Raw genomic sequence first — 16,290 nt, forward strand, 5'->3', positions numbered from 1 at the left:
TTACAAACTCATGTTCCTGTAGCTTAGTTAAATGAACTTTTGGCTGAAAACAATGGAATGAACAGTCATTTCCAAATCTTTTTTTTTGGGGGGGGGGAGGTGGAACATCACCCCTAAATCCATAAATTAATTTTTGTATATGTAGCTGTGTAATATGTAATATGCATAGCATGTATTATAATACAGGAAAAAATAGAGCTTGCAAATTTTCTAATACTTGTACAATGTTTTGTACATTGTACAATGCACAACACTTCTTATTGCTTAGAATAAATCAAAGCTGCAGTTTGCCTTTGTTTCTGCTGCAAGCACTGTGAAGTTCCCACATCACTTTGATTGCGTGTTCTGCACACTGATTACTTCTTCGTATCTGGAGTACTGATGGCTCCTGCTGCCAGTGATTCTCCAATACAGTTTTCGGAAGTTCCAGACAGCCGTAAAAGTTCTAAACAGTTCCATAAAGTGCTAATACTTATATTATAGTTTAGATTAGAATTAGGGTCTGAGCTGTGACTCGGGCTCAGTGCATGTCCTACATCCCTAGTCATTGATGAAGCATCGAAGAGAAGAGATCCGATCCGATAACAGAGGGCAGAGAGAGAGCAGGCCGGGGAAGTGACCAGATCATATAAATTGCTCCCCTTTACCTGGATGGGCACAGTGGCCTTGGCTCTCATGGGGAGAATTTTCTGTAGACCCTATGAGATCCAACTTCCTCTCTCTGTGTGCTTTTCTAGCAATCAGAAGTACAGTGGTGCCTCACAAGACGAAATTAATCCGTTCCGCGAGTCTCTTTGTCTTGCGGTTTTTTCGTCTTGCGAAGCACGGCTATTAGCGGCTTAGCGGCTATTAACTGCTTAGTGGCTTAGCGGCTTAGCAGGTATTAACAGCTTAGCGGCTTTAAGAAAAAGGGAAAAAACTCGCAAGAACTCGCAAGACGTTTCGTCTTGTGAAGCAAGCACATAGGGAAATTCATCTAGCGAAGAGACGCAAAAACCGAAAAACCCTTTCGTCTTGCGCATTTTTCGTTTTGCGAGGCATTCGTCTTGCGGGGCACCACTGTAGTTGGTTTTGACTTCCTTGTTTTAGATATCCCACAATAATTTTTCTTCAACACTGGGGATTTCACCTTCCATTGCACCTGAAGCGCAAGGCCAGATCAGGGAGCTTAAGACAGGCTGTGTGGCAAGAAATAGAAATGGTTTGTGAGGTAAAAGAGTATTGGGAAATGATCCATAATGAATTGAAAAAAATGTTTTAAAGTATTCCCCCCCCCCCAATAAAAACCCCCAGTCCTTTCCGTTGGAGATAATTCAGACTGAAATTCCCAGGTGTCAAAAAAGGTTATTTATGTATGCAACAATTTTGGACCGTGTTTTGTTAGCCCCAAAATGGAAAACGAGCAAGGTCTCAACTAAAGAAGAATGGCAACTTAAATTGACAGAATATGCACAACTCGAAGACTTAACATATAGAATAAGAGAACAAGAAGAGCATATGTTTAGAGAAGATTGGCAAACATTTATTTGAATATATGGAAAATAACTGTGTACAGCTGAAAACGCTGGCAGTTTTGATGGATGCAATAGTGGAATACTGAATGGTATACTTTTTGTAAAATAGGTGGGGATTTATGATATGTAAAATGAACTATGGAAAGAGAAGAAGGGAAGTCACTGATATCTTAAGGATGCAAAATGAGTATTTTAAATTGCAAAACAGTAAATTTAATAAAAATTAGATATATAAAAAAGAAAGAGAAATGGCTTGTGGCTGTTTTGGCCACCCACACCATCGCCTGCCTGAGGCAGCTGCCTCCCTTTGTCTAATGGCATGGCTGCCCTGGATCCTGACTGCTCTGGCCCGCAGATTGCCCTCTCTTCAGGTTTATTTAACCCTGACCACGGAAACTCTTACATCTGCAGCGTCGCAAGCGACAAGGCAACACCTCACTGAAAGCAGGTTGCCCTGCTTCCTCTTGCAATGTCAGCACACCGGGGACACCCAATGCGCTGGTGTGCTAGGGCTGTGCACATAGCAGCGGAGTTTTCCTCAACATGCCCTCCGGCGTTCCATCGTATGAAAACAGGGGCATGCTTGCAGAAGTTGGCTTTCCATACCAGGGATCAGTGTCCCAGATGCTCTTGTGTGTTTCCGAAGACTCTGCTCTTCCAGCAGCACACTTGTTTTCATGTTCTCTGCACCAGAGACAGGCAGGCTCTCCCATGCTCATCTCGGATTAGCTCAGAAATCAGTCAAGCACAAACAGAAGCAAAATAACAGCCTGACTCTGACTTAACCGCCCCCCTCCCAAGTGAGGCCAGGGCTACTTCTTAATTCTTCTCCTGTTCCATGTAATGAAGCAATTTCACTCTATTATATTAAACTGAGGCAGAGTGAAGAGGCCCCGGTGGCAAAAACTGGCCCAAAGCTGCCAGTCCAGCCTTGGGCTGCAGGGATAAAAGCCAAGAGCGAGGAAGCCCTGCAAGTCCACGTAAAAGAGGCTTCCCCAGTGGTGCTGGTGCCCTTTGGGACTTGTGGAGTGGGAGGCTGGGAGCCTGGCAGTAGGTGGCGCCAGAGCCCACGACAGGAAGAGACAACTAAACCCCAGTTTGGTTCCCCATCCCTCCTGCTGTTGAGTTCTACAAGGGGCATAGCTGAGACTAAGGAGGAGGAAGCTTGATAGGCAGGGCCACCGCTTGGACTGGTTGGAAGTAGGAAGGCAGGCAGGTGGGAGCCTGTCCAGGGCAGACTGGGAGTGATGGAGCAGTCCTCTGTTTAGAAGGAGTCCCGTATTGATGAGCTGCCCAACTCCCAAGTCTGATCTCAAGACAAAGATGGCCTCCAAGTGGCCCAACAATACTTAGCTCCTAGACTGTGCGGGCACACATGTCACTGGGTCACAGATGTCAACATTGTGGCGGAGGTGCATTGTCTTTCTATGTAAATCAACATTTCAAAATGTGCAGCTGTGCATATAAAGTAGCATGTGCAAATCACCTTCGTATTGAGTGGGGTGTGTGTGTGTCCTCATTTGCCCTCTTAGGCTGCCTAGATGGGGCAGCATCACCTTCTTTCACTGCACAGGGGACAATTAAGTACGCTGCAAGGGAGTGGGAGCAAGCCAGTGTCCCAGAGATGTCTTGCAGGGGATGCTTTTCCATGTCTTCCTCCATTATTGCCCCCACAGCCCGAGGGTGGAGTGGCTGGGTTTGGCAGCTGAGGATCATGGTATGTTGACAGATCTGTCAGTGTGTGCGATGGGTGTGGTAAAGTCAGTGGGTGGGCTTAGCAAGAGGGAGGGGGTGAGGTGGCATGGGAGGTTGGCGCAGTGCAAACGCATTGGCAGGAGGGCTGGATTGGCTTCGCCGCTGCTTTTGCACCTTACCAACCTCCCTGCCACCTGCCCATCTCCCTCTCAGTAACCACCAGTGACCTACTTGCTGGGAAGCTAGTACCTTGCGAGCTGCTTCTAGCTGGTGACCTCCAGCTACCAATCTGTCCCAGCCCTAGAGACTTTGGTCCCCTGCAGGGAGTCTCTGGTTAGATGATTCCTGGCTGACAACGGCTTTGCTCAGCTCAGAGAGCTCTCTCTCCTTGCCACGCAAAACCTTTCACAGTCAGAGAAGCCAGAGATTCTTCTGAGGCTCAGATTTTCATTGGACGTCGAGAAGAATATAGGGACGTGAAGTTTTCTTCTCCCTCTGAGGAAGTGTAAAACTCACCTCTCCTTTTGAGCCTTAGTTAAACAAGCCTCCAGAGGTGCTTTTTCAAAACCTAGCTTGGGGGAACTCTGCTACCACCTCTATTCTGCACTTGCACTGATATGAAACAAAATGCAAATTTATAAGTATATGCATAGGTGCAAACTTAGGAATCTTACTATAACAAGAGACTAATGCACAAACACAGGAGCTGGGAAGAAACACTTTTGAATTCACAGCTCCATCTGGGAAGGGAGTGGGAATTAGTGGCTAGAGCAGGGGTAGCCAGTGTGGCACTCTAGGGCTGTTGTTACACTACAACTCCCATCACCCCTGAGCATTGGCCCTGCTGGTGGGAGCTGGAGTCTGACAATATCTGGGGGTGGGGGCGGGGTGGTCCATGCTGGTTATTTCTGGGCTAGACCTACTACAGTGTGGGAGCAGCTCTCACTTCCCATTCCTGTATTTACTCGTTTTCCAGAGGAGGTGGGCAATGTCTCTGTGACCCCACCCTTTGCGGAGGTGACAGAAGGAGACAGCTCGGTGGCCCTCAACTGCACCCCAGTCCGAGGCTCTGTCTCCTGGACCAAGGATGGGAAAAACCTAGAAGAAAACCCCCGATTCTTGCACTTGGCTGGTTCCTTGCAAATCAGAAACCCTCTACGTAATGATGCGGGCGTCTATCGCTGTACTATCACCAACCCTTTTGGCAACGGGACTGGCACTGCCAACCTTACTGTCTATTGTGAGTACACACTAGAGATTACCGTTTTTATATACTGACATATTCTATCCTTGTGGTTGGACGTAAACTGTGGACAGCCAGCTACGTATACCTGCTAAGCCACTCATCTTCCTGGATGGTCTTGGGCCAGTCGCTGGCTCTCAGCCTAGTCCAGCTCCCTGAGGCCAGGTATTCTTAAGGAAGAAGACAAAGGGTGGGATAAAAATGTAGCAAATGATAACTTTATTTTTGTGTTTATTGAATTTGTATACCGCCTTTCACCCAAAGATCACAGGGTGGTTTATAGCATCAAAACACACACACACAAAACACATAACTAAATAACTTTTAGACTTCTAGGGAGCCCTGCTCCTAAAGATCACAGAGGCAGGCTGACAATGTACTTGAGGACTAGCCTGGTATCTGTGCTTATTCATTCCTTGGGTATTTATAATCTGATTTTCAGGCTAAAAACCAGTCACTTTATTTTTTTAAAAATGTATACAGTAGTACCTTGATTTGCATATGTCTTGGTTTGCATACATTTTGGATTACAAACACATCAAACCCAGAAGTGCGTGTCCCAGTTTGCAACCTTTTTTTGGATTACGAACAAACTTTTTGGGGAGGCCCCATTGGCGAAAGCGCGCCTTGGGTTACATCCTGTTTGGGTTTACAAATCGACCTCCGGAACTCCGGATTATGGTTGTAAGCCAAGGTACCACTGTACTGCCTTTCATCCAAGAATCATAGAGTGGTTTACAATATAAAAACACAGAAATACATAATGCAATAGCAAACAAAACAATGACCCTCAGACACAGAGTTTAAAAAGCCTTACATTGTTTAATTAGCCAAAGGCCTGGGGGAAGAGGAATGTTGTCGCCTGTCACCTATTATTGATGATGTCATCATAACGAAAGGAATAATGAAGCATAGCTCATTCAGTAGAGCATGAGTCTCTAAATATTACAGATACCCCAAGTGTCTCTTTTTCCCAGGGATATCCCTGATTTAAAGAAGCCGTCCCAGTTTCTCATTTGATCCCGAAATGTCCTGCTTTTCTTTAGGACGTCCCTATTTTCATTGGATAAAGGTTGGAGGGTATGGAGTTATCTGACCCCCAAGCCGTCTGAAGGCAATTCTGTACAGGGAAGTGTTTTTAATGTTTAGCATTTGGTTGGCTCCTGTGAAAACAGGATACTGGGCTAGATGTCCTTAAGGAAGATTTACCAGAGTTCAGTTGGCTGCTCGAAGGGAGATGTGGCTTAAGGACCAGTCACACGTCCATCTTGCTTCCAGACAGCTTCTTTCCTCTTCTTCTTCCTCTTCCTCCTGGCTGCTGGCGAAGACCACATAGTCAGAATCATTCACAGGAGTTCATGCACTGATTCTGCACACTTACTTCCTCTTCCTCACCCCTCCCTGCATGTGCTTGCGGCCAGCGACCTCGGCCAGCCTTTCGCTGCGCTTCTCGGGGAGAAAGGGCAAACATCCCCGCCGCAAGCGGAAGGGACACTACTTCAGACGGCTGCGCTGCCTTTTACCCAGGTGGCTGGGCAAATACAGCCGACCGTAATGCACATTTCTGCTGCGAAATGACCACTGCATCAATCTGAATGGCCACATTTGTCAGCGAGGTCGCAACCTGGATAACCAAAGCTGGGGAGAGGAGGCAGGTTCCCTGGCAGTTAAGCCTGACGGATAGATTGCCTGTTGTGTCTTTAAAAAATAAAACAACCCTAGGAAATAGACATTTCATTGGTACCGTATTACATGGCTGTGTGGCTTTCATTCCTCTCAGATGGCCCAGAGACCCCGACGATTACCGTTTCCTCGTCGGAGCGGGACTCTGACGCGGGGAGTTTTGTGCTGGTGAACAGTACCGTGAATCTAACATGCCTGGCACCGTCCGAGCCCCCGGCCAAGATGTACTGGAACATGGCAGACGCTCAGGACCTCTACGTGCCTTCCTTGCCTGTTCTGCAGCTCCCCAATGTTCAGCTGAATCAGGCCGGCTCGTATTCCTGCTTGGCCATCAATCAGCGCACGCAGCGCCGGGTTCGAAACACTCACCATCTCACTGTTGCCCGTGAGTTGAATTTGATGTCCATCTTCCTGTCGCACTAAGAGACGTTCATCTCAGCAGGGAGTGAGTCAGGCGCAGGAGCATGTATATCTGCACCAGAAAGGTTTGCACGTGGGGAGCTGCAGCAAAATGTTGCAGTGTGGAAGGCCCCCCCTTTCAGGAGCCCATCAAGTTCCAACCCCCAGTTTTCCAGGGCAGAGTGGGGGGTGGATAGTGGCTGTGCTCTTGTAAACCAAGAAATGACCTATCCAGACAATTCTCTCTATTCTTTTCATATCTGTGTGACTCTTTCTCTACTCTTCTCTTCTAGGATTCACTAACAATATCATACTCATTAAAATTTTATTATTTATACTGCCTTCAGATGTCTGAAGGTCTGCCCTCAGATGTCTTCTAAAATTCAGATAGTTGTTTATTTCCTTGACATCTGATGGGAGGGCATTCCACAGGGCAGGCGCCACTACCAAGAAGGCCCTCTGCCTGGCTCCCTGTGGCTTCACTTCTCACAGTGAAGGATCCGCCAGAAGGCCCTCGGAGCTGGACCTCAGTGTCTTGGCTGAGCAATGGGGGTGAAGATATTCCTTCTCCCACCCTTAATGGTTATTCAACATTCTGTGGTCACAGAGCAGGCTCAGCCCCATTGAGTTGTGTTGGGTGCACACCCCATTTAGAATTCATTTTTTAAATGTTCTGCAAACCTTGGGTTCCCCCCAAGCCTGTTGATACTTCACTCTTGTGTGTGGGTGCCACTACCTAAGCAGCATCACTCAGAGCTTCACCATCAGGAGTAAATGATTCTAGTATCCCTCTCAAAGCCTTCCCCAAAGAGCCCTAGGAATTATAATTTGGTGAGATGCTAGGTTTCCATTGTAGAGTTTCCCATCCTTGTCAAAGAGTCCAGATTTCACCAGAAGTGGAATGACTGTTAAACCAGTGGAAGTCTGGTGCAGAGAGATGCCTTTTCCTCTACAGCAGAAGTAGCTACCGTGGCAACTTCCAGCATCCCTGACCATCGCCCATGTTGGGGCTGATGGGAAATGAAGTCTAAAACATCTGGAGGGCTTCTACTTTGCTCTACGTCTGCATGAAATCTTCCTTCTCTTTTGATCCGGCTTCTGTTGAACTAAATTCACTGCCTTTGCCTTTTAGGCAGGCATCTTTCATGCTTAGGTTTTTGTTTTTGTTTTAACCTCAGCTATTATTAACACAAGCTTACCCTGCTATGTGACCCAGTTTGATGTTTTCTCCTCCCTTTAATGTTTTTTTATCTCAGATTTTTTTGTTATTATTATGAAGTTATGTTGATTTTGTTACGCATTCTGCTTTGAGAAGGTTTCTCCTGTTTCTTGATTTAGGGGCTTGACATCTCCTAGAACCCCCACCCCACCCCCATGGCAGCCATTTTATGAAATCCTACATACCCCATGGCAGCCATTTTATGACTGGCACCCGACACACTTCCTCAAAATTCCAAATGTGCCCACTGACCCAGCAAGGTTGGCAAGCCCTGGCTAAAATTAGCTAACCAGGCCACCTCTTTTCCCTCCCACTTAGCAAGAGCTGGTTCTGATAGCCGCATGCGTGAAACTAAGTTGTTTGAAGATCTTTTTCCTTGTTATGAAATATTCTGTCTCTCTGAACCCAGCCAATCTGATTTGTGTGTATGGTTGAGTTATCTCTTTCTTTCTCCCCGCTTAGAACGACCCTTTGGATCCCCCCGTTGCTCTGTGGCCTCAGCAGACAATGGTACCGCTTTGCGTTTCATTTGTTCCTGGCCTGGTGGCTCCCCTATCCCGCAACTGACCTTCCGGGGGCTCCCAGGACACGAGGAGGAGGTCAGCACCTCCAACCTGCAGCGATTGCTGGTCTCTCCCTTCCCAGCTGAGCTCAGTGGCACCAAAATCACCTGCCTCGGACGCCATATGACCGGGCAAGGCAATTGCAGCTTGATTCCAGGTGAGACTAGTGGTTTTATGGTACTGAGACTAGCGGTGTGGTGGTTAAGAGCAGTAGTCTCATAATCTGGGGGACCGGGTTCGCATCTCCGCTCCTCCACATGCAGCTGTTGGGTGACCTTGGGCCAGTCACACTTCTCTGAAGTCTCTCAGCCTCACTCACCTCACAGAGTGTTTGTTGTGGGGGAGGAAGGGAAAGGAGAATGTTAGCCGCTTTGAGACTCCTTCGGGTAGTGATAAAGCGGGATATCAAATCTAAACTACTAAACTGGTTACCAGAATCCTCCACAAGGAGGAACCGGAAGGCAAGATATTGGTTCTGGTTCTGGTGTAGTATTGTGGTGTAGCAGTCAGAGTGTTGGACTAGGACCTGGCAGACCAGGGTTCAAATTTCCATTGGGCCATGGAGCACACAGGGTGCCCTTGAGACAATCGTGGTCTCTCAGCATGACCTACCTCAAAGGGTTTCTGTGAGTATAAAATGGGGATGAAAGGATCATGTATGTTGCTTCGAGCTCCTTGGAGGAAAAGGTGAGCTGTGAATGTTAACAATTAATAAGTGAGCTGTTACCAGCAAATGATGGGGTGCTTGGTGCATGGTTTAGGGGTTTAGTAGGCCCCCATTAAGAGGGCTTAGCTAGTTAGAACCAGTGAGATTCAGTGGGCAGAGTTTTGCAGTTGGTTAGAAAGAGAGATGCTCACTTGCTGATCTTTGTCCCAGTCCCTTTCTCTCATCCTAACCTACCTCACAGGGTTGTTGTGAGGATAAAATGGAGTAACCCCAATATTTGTTGTCTTGAAATCCTTGGAGGAAGAAGATACAAATGTTATGAATAATACTAAAAAGGGGCACTGAAACTGAAAAGAACAAACTCACTATATTAGGCAAAATGGACATTACGAATCCAACTTGTTAAAGGTTTGGGGGGGTCAGTCTGGATGATATCCACGGGTTCCTTCCAGACCCGTGATTCTGTATCACGGTGGCTTAGAATCTAGTAGATGAAACTGCTGAAACAGCCAGAGCAATTTCTTTGTAAGATCATGGCCTTAGTCAAGTACTTCCATCGACATGGCCGAAGAAGTTGCCCTGTTACCATGGAGACAAATGGATAAGCATTTTCCCACCTCACTGGGCTGGATGCCACATCATCCTAGGATGTAGAACAATAGGCCAATGGTGTGAGAGAGTTTTTGGCAGATGTTGAAAACTTCAGACACAGTGGCTTGGGGCCCTCCTTGGAAACCCAGCTGAGAAGCAAGATCTGATAGAGCACCTCCATCCTACACTCAGGTTGCATATATGTGTAAATAAAGCTAGATATCCTAAAGACATCACAGTCTGGGAATACTCTAAAGACACCACAGTCTGATGATGATGTGACTAACATATGGAGCTTCATTATGCTAGTACATCAAGCTGACTGTTGTCTATGCTGACTAGTAGCAGCTCTCCAGGGGTCTCTCTTCAGAAAGAGGTTATCTCCCAGCCCTGCCTGGAGATGCCAAGGATTGGACCTGGGTTCTTCTGCATGCACAGCAGATGACCTACCACTGAGCTTTGCCTTGTCTTCTATTTTCAGAAAGTTTTGTTTACCAGCATAACAGGCTTCCCTCCCCTCCCCCTAATCTCCCACCACAGAAGCTCCCTCAGGAGTTTTCCTTTCATTCCGGACATACAGCAGCACTGAAGAGTCTGTTACCATGGAACTGCATTGCCAAGGCACCTTCAACCCTGTGGAGATTGACTGGTTTCGGAATAAGGGGTCTCTCATTCCTGTTGGAGGCCGTTACCACCTGAACCCCGGTCGAACGCAGCTCACCATCTGGAACTTCACTTCCCCAGATGACCTGGGCGATTACAGTGCCACCTGCTATAATCCACTGGGATCTCAACGTTCGAACCTCACCATCCTTGGTGAGAGCTCCTTCTATGACCACTGAATTCCTATTTTCTATATCTATTTCTTTTCATGGGTTCCTAACACCAGCCTTTTGTTCTCTGCTGTAAATAGCAGCCAGGCAGCTACATTAGGTGGGGAAAGAGCAAGTGTAGTAGCCACCATTTTGGTTCCTGGCAGTGAAGTGTGAGAAGCTGGAATGTGTGCATGGGGACACCATTTTGAATGAGGGCATGGGTGCTCACTTTTCAAGACAAAGCAAGATTTGGGAGAGAAACAACCAATATGTCTTTTTAAACCATCCACGTCCAGTCTGAAGGAGGGGCTGTATTGGGTGGCAGGGCAGTTATTGGCTTGAGGAATGATTTGGGTAGAGCCAGTGTGATGTAGTGGTTAGAGTGTGGGACTAGGATCTCGGAGACCAGGGTTCAAATCCCCACCCAGCCATGAAACTCACTGACCGACCTTGGGCCAGTCACAGTCTCACCCACCTCACAGGTCTGTTGTGAGTGATAAAATGGGGAGGAAGAGAACTATGTACACCTCCTTGACCTCTCAGACTTTGGGGGAAAGAGGAGGCCTAAGTGTGAAGTAATAAATAAAATGTCTTCTGGTGGGCCTCCTCCTACAGTGGTGAACCCTATTCTTGCCTGAATTAATTAATCCCAACCACATTATTTTCCTGGTCTAAATCATCCCTGCCTGGAAGTTGAGGATGGGCTGGGGGTGGAAACTTCAGGCATTATACAAATATCTGTATTTTTTTTAATCCAATAGCAGCTGTGAGGAGAGGGGAGTGATGTAGTTTCGTAGTTTCCTGGAGTAAGAGCCATTAAACTCAGTGGAACTTATTTTGATGAGATGTACCAGGAAATGAACCCCTGTGTGTGTGTGTGTGTGTGTGTGTGTGTGTGCGCGCGCGCATGTGTTGAACATTCACATTACTACTTTTCCAGTTACTATCAGACACTAGCCACTTAAGAAACTTTAAAAATAAAATTTTAAAATTGGGAAATCTGCTCACCGATAAGACTATAGCAAGGATGCAGAACCTTTGTCCCTCCAGATACTTCTGGGCTGCAGCTCCCATCATCCTCAGCTGTTCGTCATGCTGGGTAGGTGATGCTGACTGATGAGAGTTGGTGTCCAACAACATCTGGAGGGCTTGTCCTCAGAACATAGGAAGCTGCCTTATGCTGAGTAAGACCATTGGCCCCTCTAGCTCAATATTGTCATCACTTGTCCAGATTTTCAGGCAGAGGCCTCTCCCAGCTCTCTGAGACCTTCTGCCTGCAAAGCAGATTCCCAGCCACTGAGTTACAGACATTGTGCATCAAATCTTCCGTATCACATCTGTTTTGGTCCTGAGCAGCAGGACTGTACCTGTTGGACTGCACCCTCCATGAGTTATCCTCTCTCGGCAGGTCCTTCGATCGCCGACTGGACTCTCTCTCACGGACCTCATCCTGGTTCTGCCTATCTGGTCTGGACCGTTCCAAATGGATCTGCAGTGACTAGCTTCTGGATCCAGATGCAAGGTCCTCAGCAGCACCGTTCAGCTGAGGAATGGAAGACGGTGCAAGTCTTAGGAGCCAACAACCGATCCACCACTGTTATAGGATTGGAGCCCCAAACGCCATACTCCTTCCAGGTTGTGCCTCGTTTGGGATCCCAAGCCGGGAACGCCTCTGTTGTTTACATCCTTCAACCAGGTGTGTGTTCCTGATTTTAGGAGACAACGTGGAACAAGGTGGTTTGAGGATGGGGATAGCATTTCAGATAAGTCTAGAAAAATGACTGGCCCACAACAAAATTTGCTATCCTATATTATTCATACCCACACCCACCTGCACAAATATAAGCTGCTCATATTGAAGTAAAAGAACTTGCACTAATTTTAGGCTGTATCTGCACTATGCATCTAAAGCAGCTTTATACTGCAGTCATACCTTGGAAGTCGAACGGAATCTGTTCCGGAAGTCCATTTGACTTCCAAAATGTTCATAAACCAAAGCGTGGCTTCTGATTGGCTGCAGGAAGGTCCTGCAGTCATTCAGAAGCCCCCTCGGATGTTCGGCTTCCAAAAATAGTTCGCAAATCAGAACAGTTACTTCCAGGTTTGTGGTGTTTGGGAGCCAAAACATTCAAGAACTAAGCTGTACGAAAATCAAAGTACGACTGTACTTTAAACAGACATAGTTTCCCAAGGAATCCGGGGAACTGTAGTTTGTCAAGGGTGCAGTTTCTAGATTTCTATTTCCTTCACAGAGCTACAGTTCTCAAAGTTCCCTGGGGAAAGGGATTGATTGTTAAACCACTCTGGGAATAGTAAAGGGAACAAGGGTCTCCTAGTCTCAGCACCCTCAACAAACTACAGTTCCCAGGATTCTTTAGAGAAACCATGGCTGTTTGAAGTGGCACGATTCTGCTTTAAATGTACCATGCAGACGGGGCCTCTAAGTTTAGTCAAACTTCTCAGGCTGCTGATGTTTACGTGCAGCTCGGTTGTATTCCTTCACAGGGACTTAAAGAGGGTGACAGTAAGATTTATTTCCAAATCTGCACGATGTCCATTCCTCCCAATGGGCCTTCGATGGCATTCATTTCAACAAATAGCCGCATTTTTATGGAACATTTGTATAGCACTAACCCCCATGTGGCCCCCAACCTGTGGAGGAAGAGAATTGGGGCTAAAAGGGCAAGGGAAAATGTCGCTGCGTGGTGGCAACATCGCAAGCGAGCATGAAATGTCAGACTGTGCACTCTTTCTGGAGAGTGAAGGCAGGAACCTTAACTTATGATATCCATTAGGGCTGTGCATCTTGTCTGGAGAAATCACAGATCAGGAACCCAATCGAGCCAATTCAGGTCCAGTTTAACACCTTAGTTTTTAATTAAAGGCAGTGCAAGGCTCCCACTTTGTCTCAGGACTGAGATCGGTTTGGGTCAGATCAGAGCCCGATCAGGGGTGCAGAATCAGAGTTGCCTTGCACAGCCCTAACAGTCATACTTTTTGATGCATACGTGCATTTTGTGAGAGTTTTCATTCTCCGTTTAAAGTAAATGCGCTTTTTAATCATGACCCAGAAGAGTGGGACATTCTCTTCTGATTTGCACAGGTTCCTTGGCTTGGTCGCCTGAAGGCAATTCTTCACTCACCACAGGCGACCAGGCCAATGGCCATTATGAGGCTGGTTTGAAGGGGGAAAGGAAAAGAGTCGGGTTTTATGGGACTGAATTGACACAAAAGGCGGCGAGAGTGCTTTAAATGGCTTAAAATAGTTTAGCGCCAGTACTAAGCGTTCACACCTACTGCTTTTAAAAAAGCACTTTGCAGCCATTTAAAATGCTTTGCCATAATTGTTAAAAATGAAAATCTTTAACGAAAAGTAAAATAAAGCAGAGGTTCACCAAATGTTCTCCTGCTTTAATCATGGGGTTATAAAAGCACTGCTTTCAGAGTCAGGAATATTTCCCCCCCAATGCTCCTAAATTATATGGTCACTACTGACCTTTCCCCCAATCCTGTTTGCTACTATTGTTTCCCCAATGTGCTTCTGATTTTGGACTTTTTTCTGTAATACTTGGTCCCCTTCCTGCGAATAGTCACATGTGTGATCCCAGCCAGCTAGGGATTTTGTAGTGAATAGATAAATTTTATTTTTTGTTGACATCAGTGAGGGCAAATTAAGCCAATTGAGAGGGAGGTGGATTCTCCCTGGGAACAGTGGCATGAGCAAAACCAGGCAATTGTGATAATTAAGGATATGACATCATAACAACATAGCCAGTCAGATCTGGCTCTGTGGCCATGTCACTAAGGTCAAACAAAGCCAGTTCCAAGTGAGGGCAATGATACCCCCCCCCCAAAAAAATCCATTCAAATTATTTCATAGCAAACTCTGAAAAGTTGTGTGTTGGAGGGATGCTTTTCTATGCAAAGGTTTCATGAAAAATGTCACACTATTATAAACCTAGATCACATTTACAGTACCCCTTGTCCTTTTCAGAACCTAACCCTTTTCAGATCTGGGGCCCTTCTTTAGTCCAAAGATGCATATTGCAATCCCAGATCTCTATTTTTAACAATATATCTGTGATGGTGCTGCTGCTGTTAAAACTGAACTGTGGGGCCCAGCTCATCATTACCTGTGTGCTAGAAAACCCAAAGTCTGTGTTCGGAGTTGAGCCTGATTGCAGAAATCTCTTTAGTTCTGTGCATTTTGTGTTATTTCACATGGTTTAGTTGTTGTTTGATTGTTTAACAAGCCAGGGCAAATGAAAGAAGTGTCATAGAGACACTTCCAATCTTTCTTCTTCTGCCATGAGATCTAGAAACTTGTTGCTTCTTTCTACTTTTCAAAAGAAAGCTACTCTTTTGTTAAATTCCACTCTGCGTAGCAGTACAAAAACTTGTTATGTGAATGCACTGATCCTTCATAGCAAGCCATTTGCGGGTCCAGCGGCCCCACCATGCTTTTGCCTCTGATAGAAGGGTTTCGCCTCCTTGGACAACAGAACATCTCCTGGGTTGTGTGGCCTTTGTGGCTCTTGGTGCAACAGTTTCCTGTTCATGCCGCTTAATATGTGCCTATCCTCCCTTTAATGTCCTGCGGAGTGTTCTGATGGTCCACAACAGGGAAGGGCAACCTGTATCCCTCAAGTGGTGTAATGGTTGGAGTGTTGGACTAGGACCTGGGAGACCAGGGTTTGAATCTCCACTTCGCCATGAAACTCACTGGGTGACCTTGGGCTCAGTCACCGCCTCTCAGTCTAACCTACCTCACATGGTTGTTGCACGGATAAAATGGGGAGGAAGAGAACCATGTACATTGCCTTGAGCTCCTTGGGAGAAAAGGTGGTGTTTATGTACGTAATAAACACACAACACAAAGTATACAGATGCAGCTGAACTCCAGCTGTCATCGTCACTGACAATTGTCCATGCTGACTGCAGATGATGAGTGCTGGAGTTCAGGTTTTTCACCAGGAGCTTACAGTTTCAAGGAAACCATCTGATGAGGATCAGATTCCTGGCTTTCAAAACTTTTCTGGCTCTAGAATCCTTGATGGATAGGATCTAAAATAAGAAGCGAGGGTCAAAATTTCCGAGTCTTGGAAATTCTTCAGTCTTGCGAGACAAATATGTGAAGCTCAAGAGCTCCTCTGTGGACTGTGGCTGAGGTAGGACAAACCTGAGGACCCCTGTGTTTCTAAACCTGATTTCCTCTCCTTCCTCTGTGTCACAGATTCGAGTCTGAGCGCAGGCGCCATTGCTGGAATAGTGATTGGCTCCATCTTTGGTGCACTCCTGATCCTCGCGCTCCTGTTCTTGTTGATCTGCTTGATCTGGCCAATCTGCCTTCGGAAAGGTAGGCTGAACCACGGACAAGCGAAACACAAACTAACTGAATTGCTGATCTTTACCAATTGGGCAGGAAGCATCACATGGCATATGGGTGTGATCAGCTGACCTCCCTTCAGCCAGTTAAATACCAAGCATGGAAAGTCAGGCTCAAGAAATAGAATAACTATGTTAGTTTTAAACCACAGTTGCCCGACCCGGTGCCCTCCAGCAGTTGTGAACTGCAATTCTTATAGGCTTGGGGATGATGGGAGTTCTCAGAACGTTTGGAGGATGTCAGATGGGATTTTATTCTGTGGCCTGCCCTGAGACCTCTGGGTATAGGGCAGTATATAAATTCAATTAATAATAATAATAATAATAATAATAATAATAATAATAATAATTGATTGTGTAAATATAGGATAGAGAAATAGACACACACCCTTTCTATGCTCCACCCACCAGTTTCATTTCCCTAGTCCTGCCAAAGAACTCTGGAAATCAGATGCTGTCTTAAGGGCTAGAAACTTGGATAGAAATGGAGACTCTCAGGGTACTGAAATCTGTGTT

General features: G+C 46.3%; 2 protein-coding genes across 2 annotated transcripts in view; one reads left to right on the plus strand and one right to left on the minus strand.

Moving 5' to 3' along the window:
- LOC309375319 (uncharacterized protein) overlaps window positions 1–16,290 on the minus strand; it is a 282,552-nt gene that overhangs the window by 127,484 nt on the left and 138,778 nt on the right. The gene's annotated exons all lie outside the window — the stretch shown is intronic.
- Window positions 1–16,290, plus strand: part of VSIG10L (V-set and immunoglobulin domain containing 10 like) — a 36,972-nt gene that overhangs the window by 13,476 nt on the left and 7,206 nt on the right. Inside the window, exons 3-8 of the mRNA XM_081920608.1 lie at window positions 4,186–4,449; window positions 6,233–6,520; window positions 8,216–8,473; window positions 10,115–10,390; window positions 11,798–12,085; window positions 15,623–15,745. Of these exons, the coding sequence (XP_081776734.1) occupies window positions 4,186–4,449; window positions 6,233–6,520; window positions 8,216–8,473; window positions 10,115–10,390; window positions 11,798–12,085; window positions 15,623–15,745 (1,497 nt within the window). The remainder of the gene's footprint in view (window positions 1–4,185; window positions 4,450–6,232; window positions 6,521–8,215; window positions 8,474–10,114; window positions 10,391–11,797; window positions 12,086–15,622; window positions 15,746–16,290) is intronic.

This window comes from Podarcis melisellensis (assembly GCF_964234715.1).
Source record: "Podarcis melisellensis genome assembly, chromosome: 8".
NCBI lineage: Eukaryota > Metazoa > Chordata > Lepidosauria > Squamata > Lacertidae > Podarcis > Podarcis melisellensis.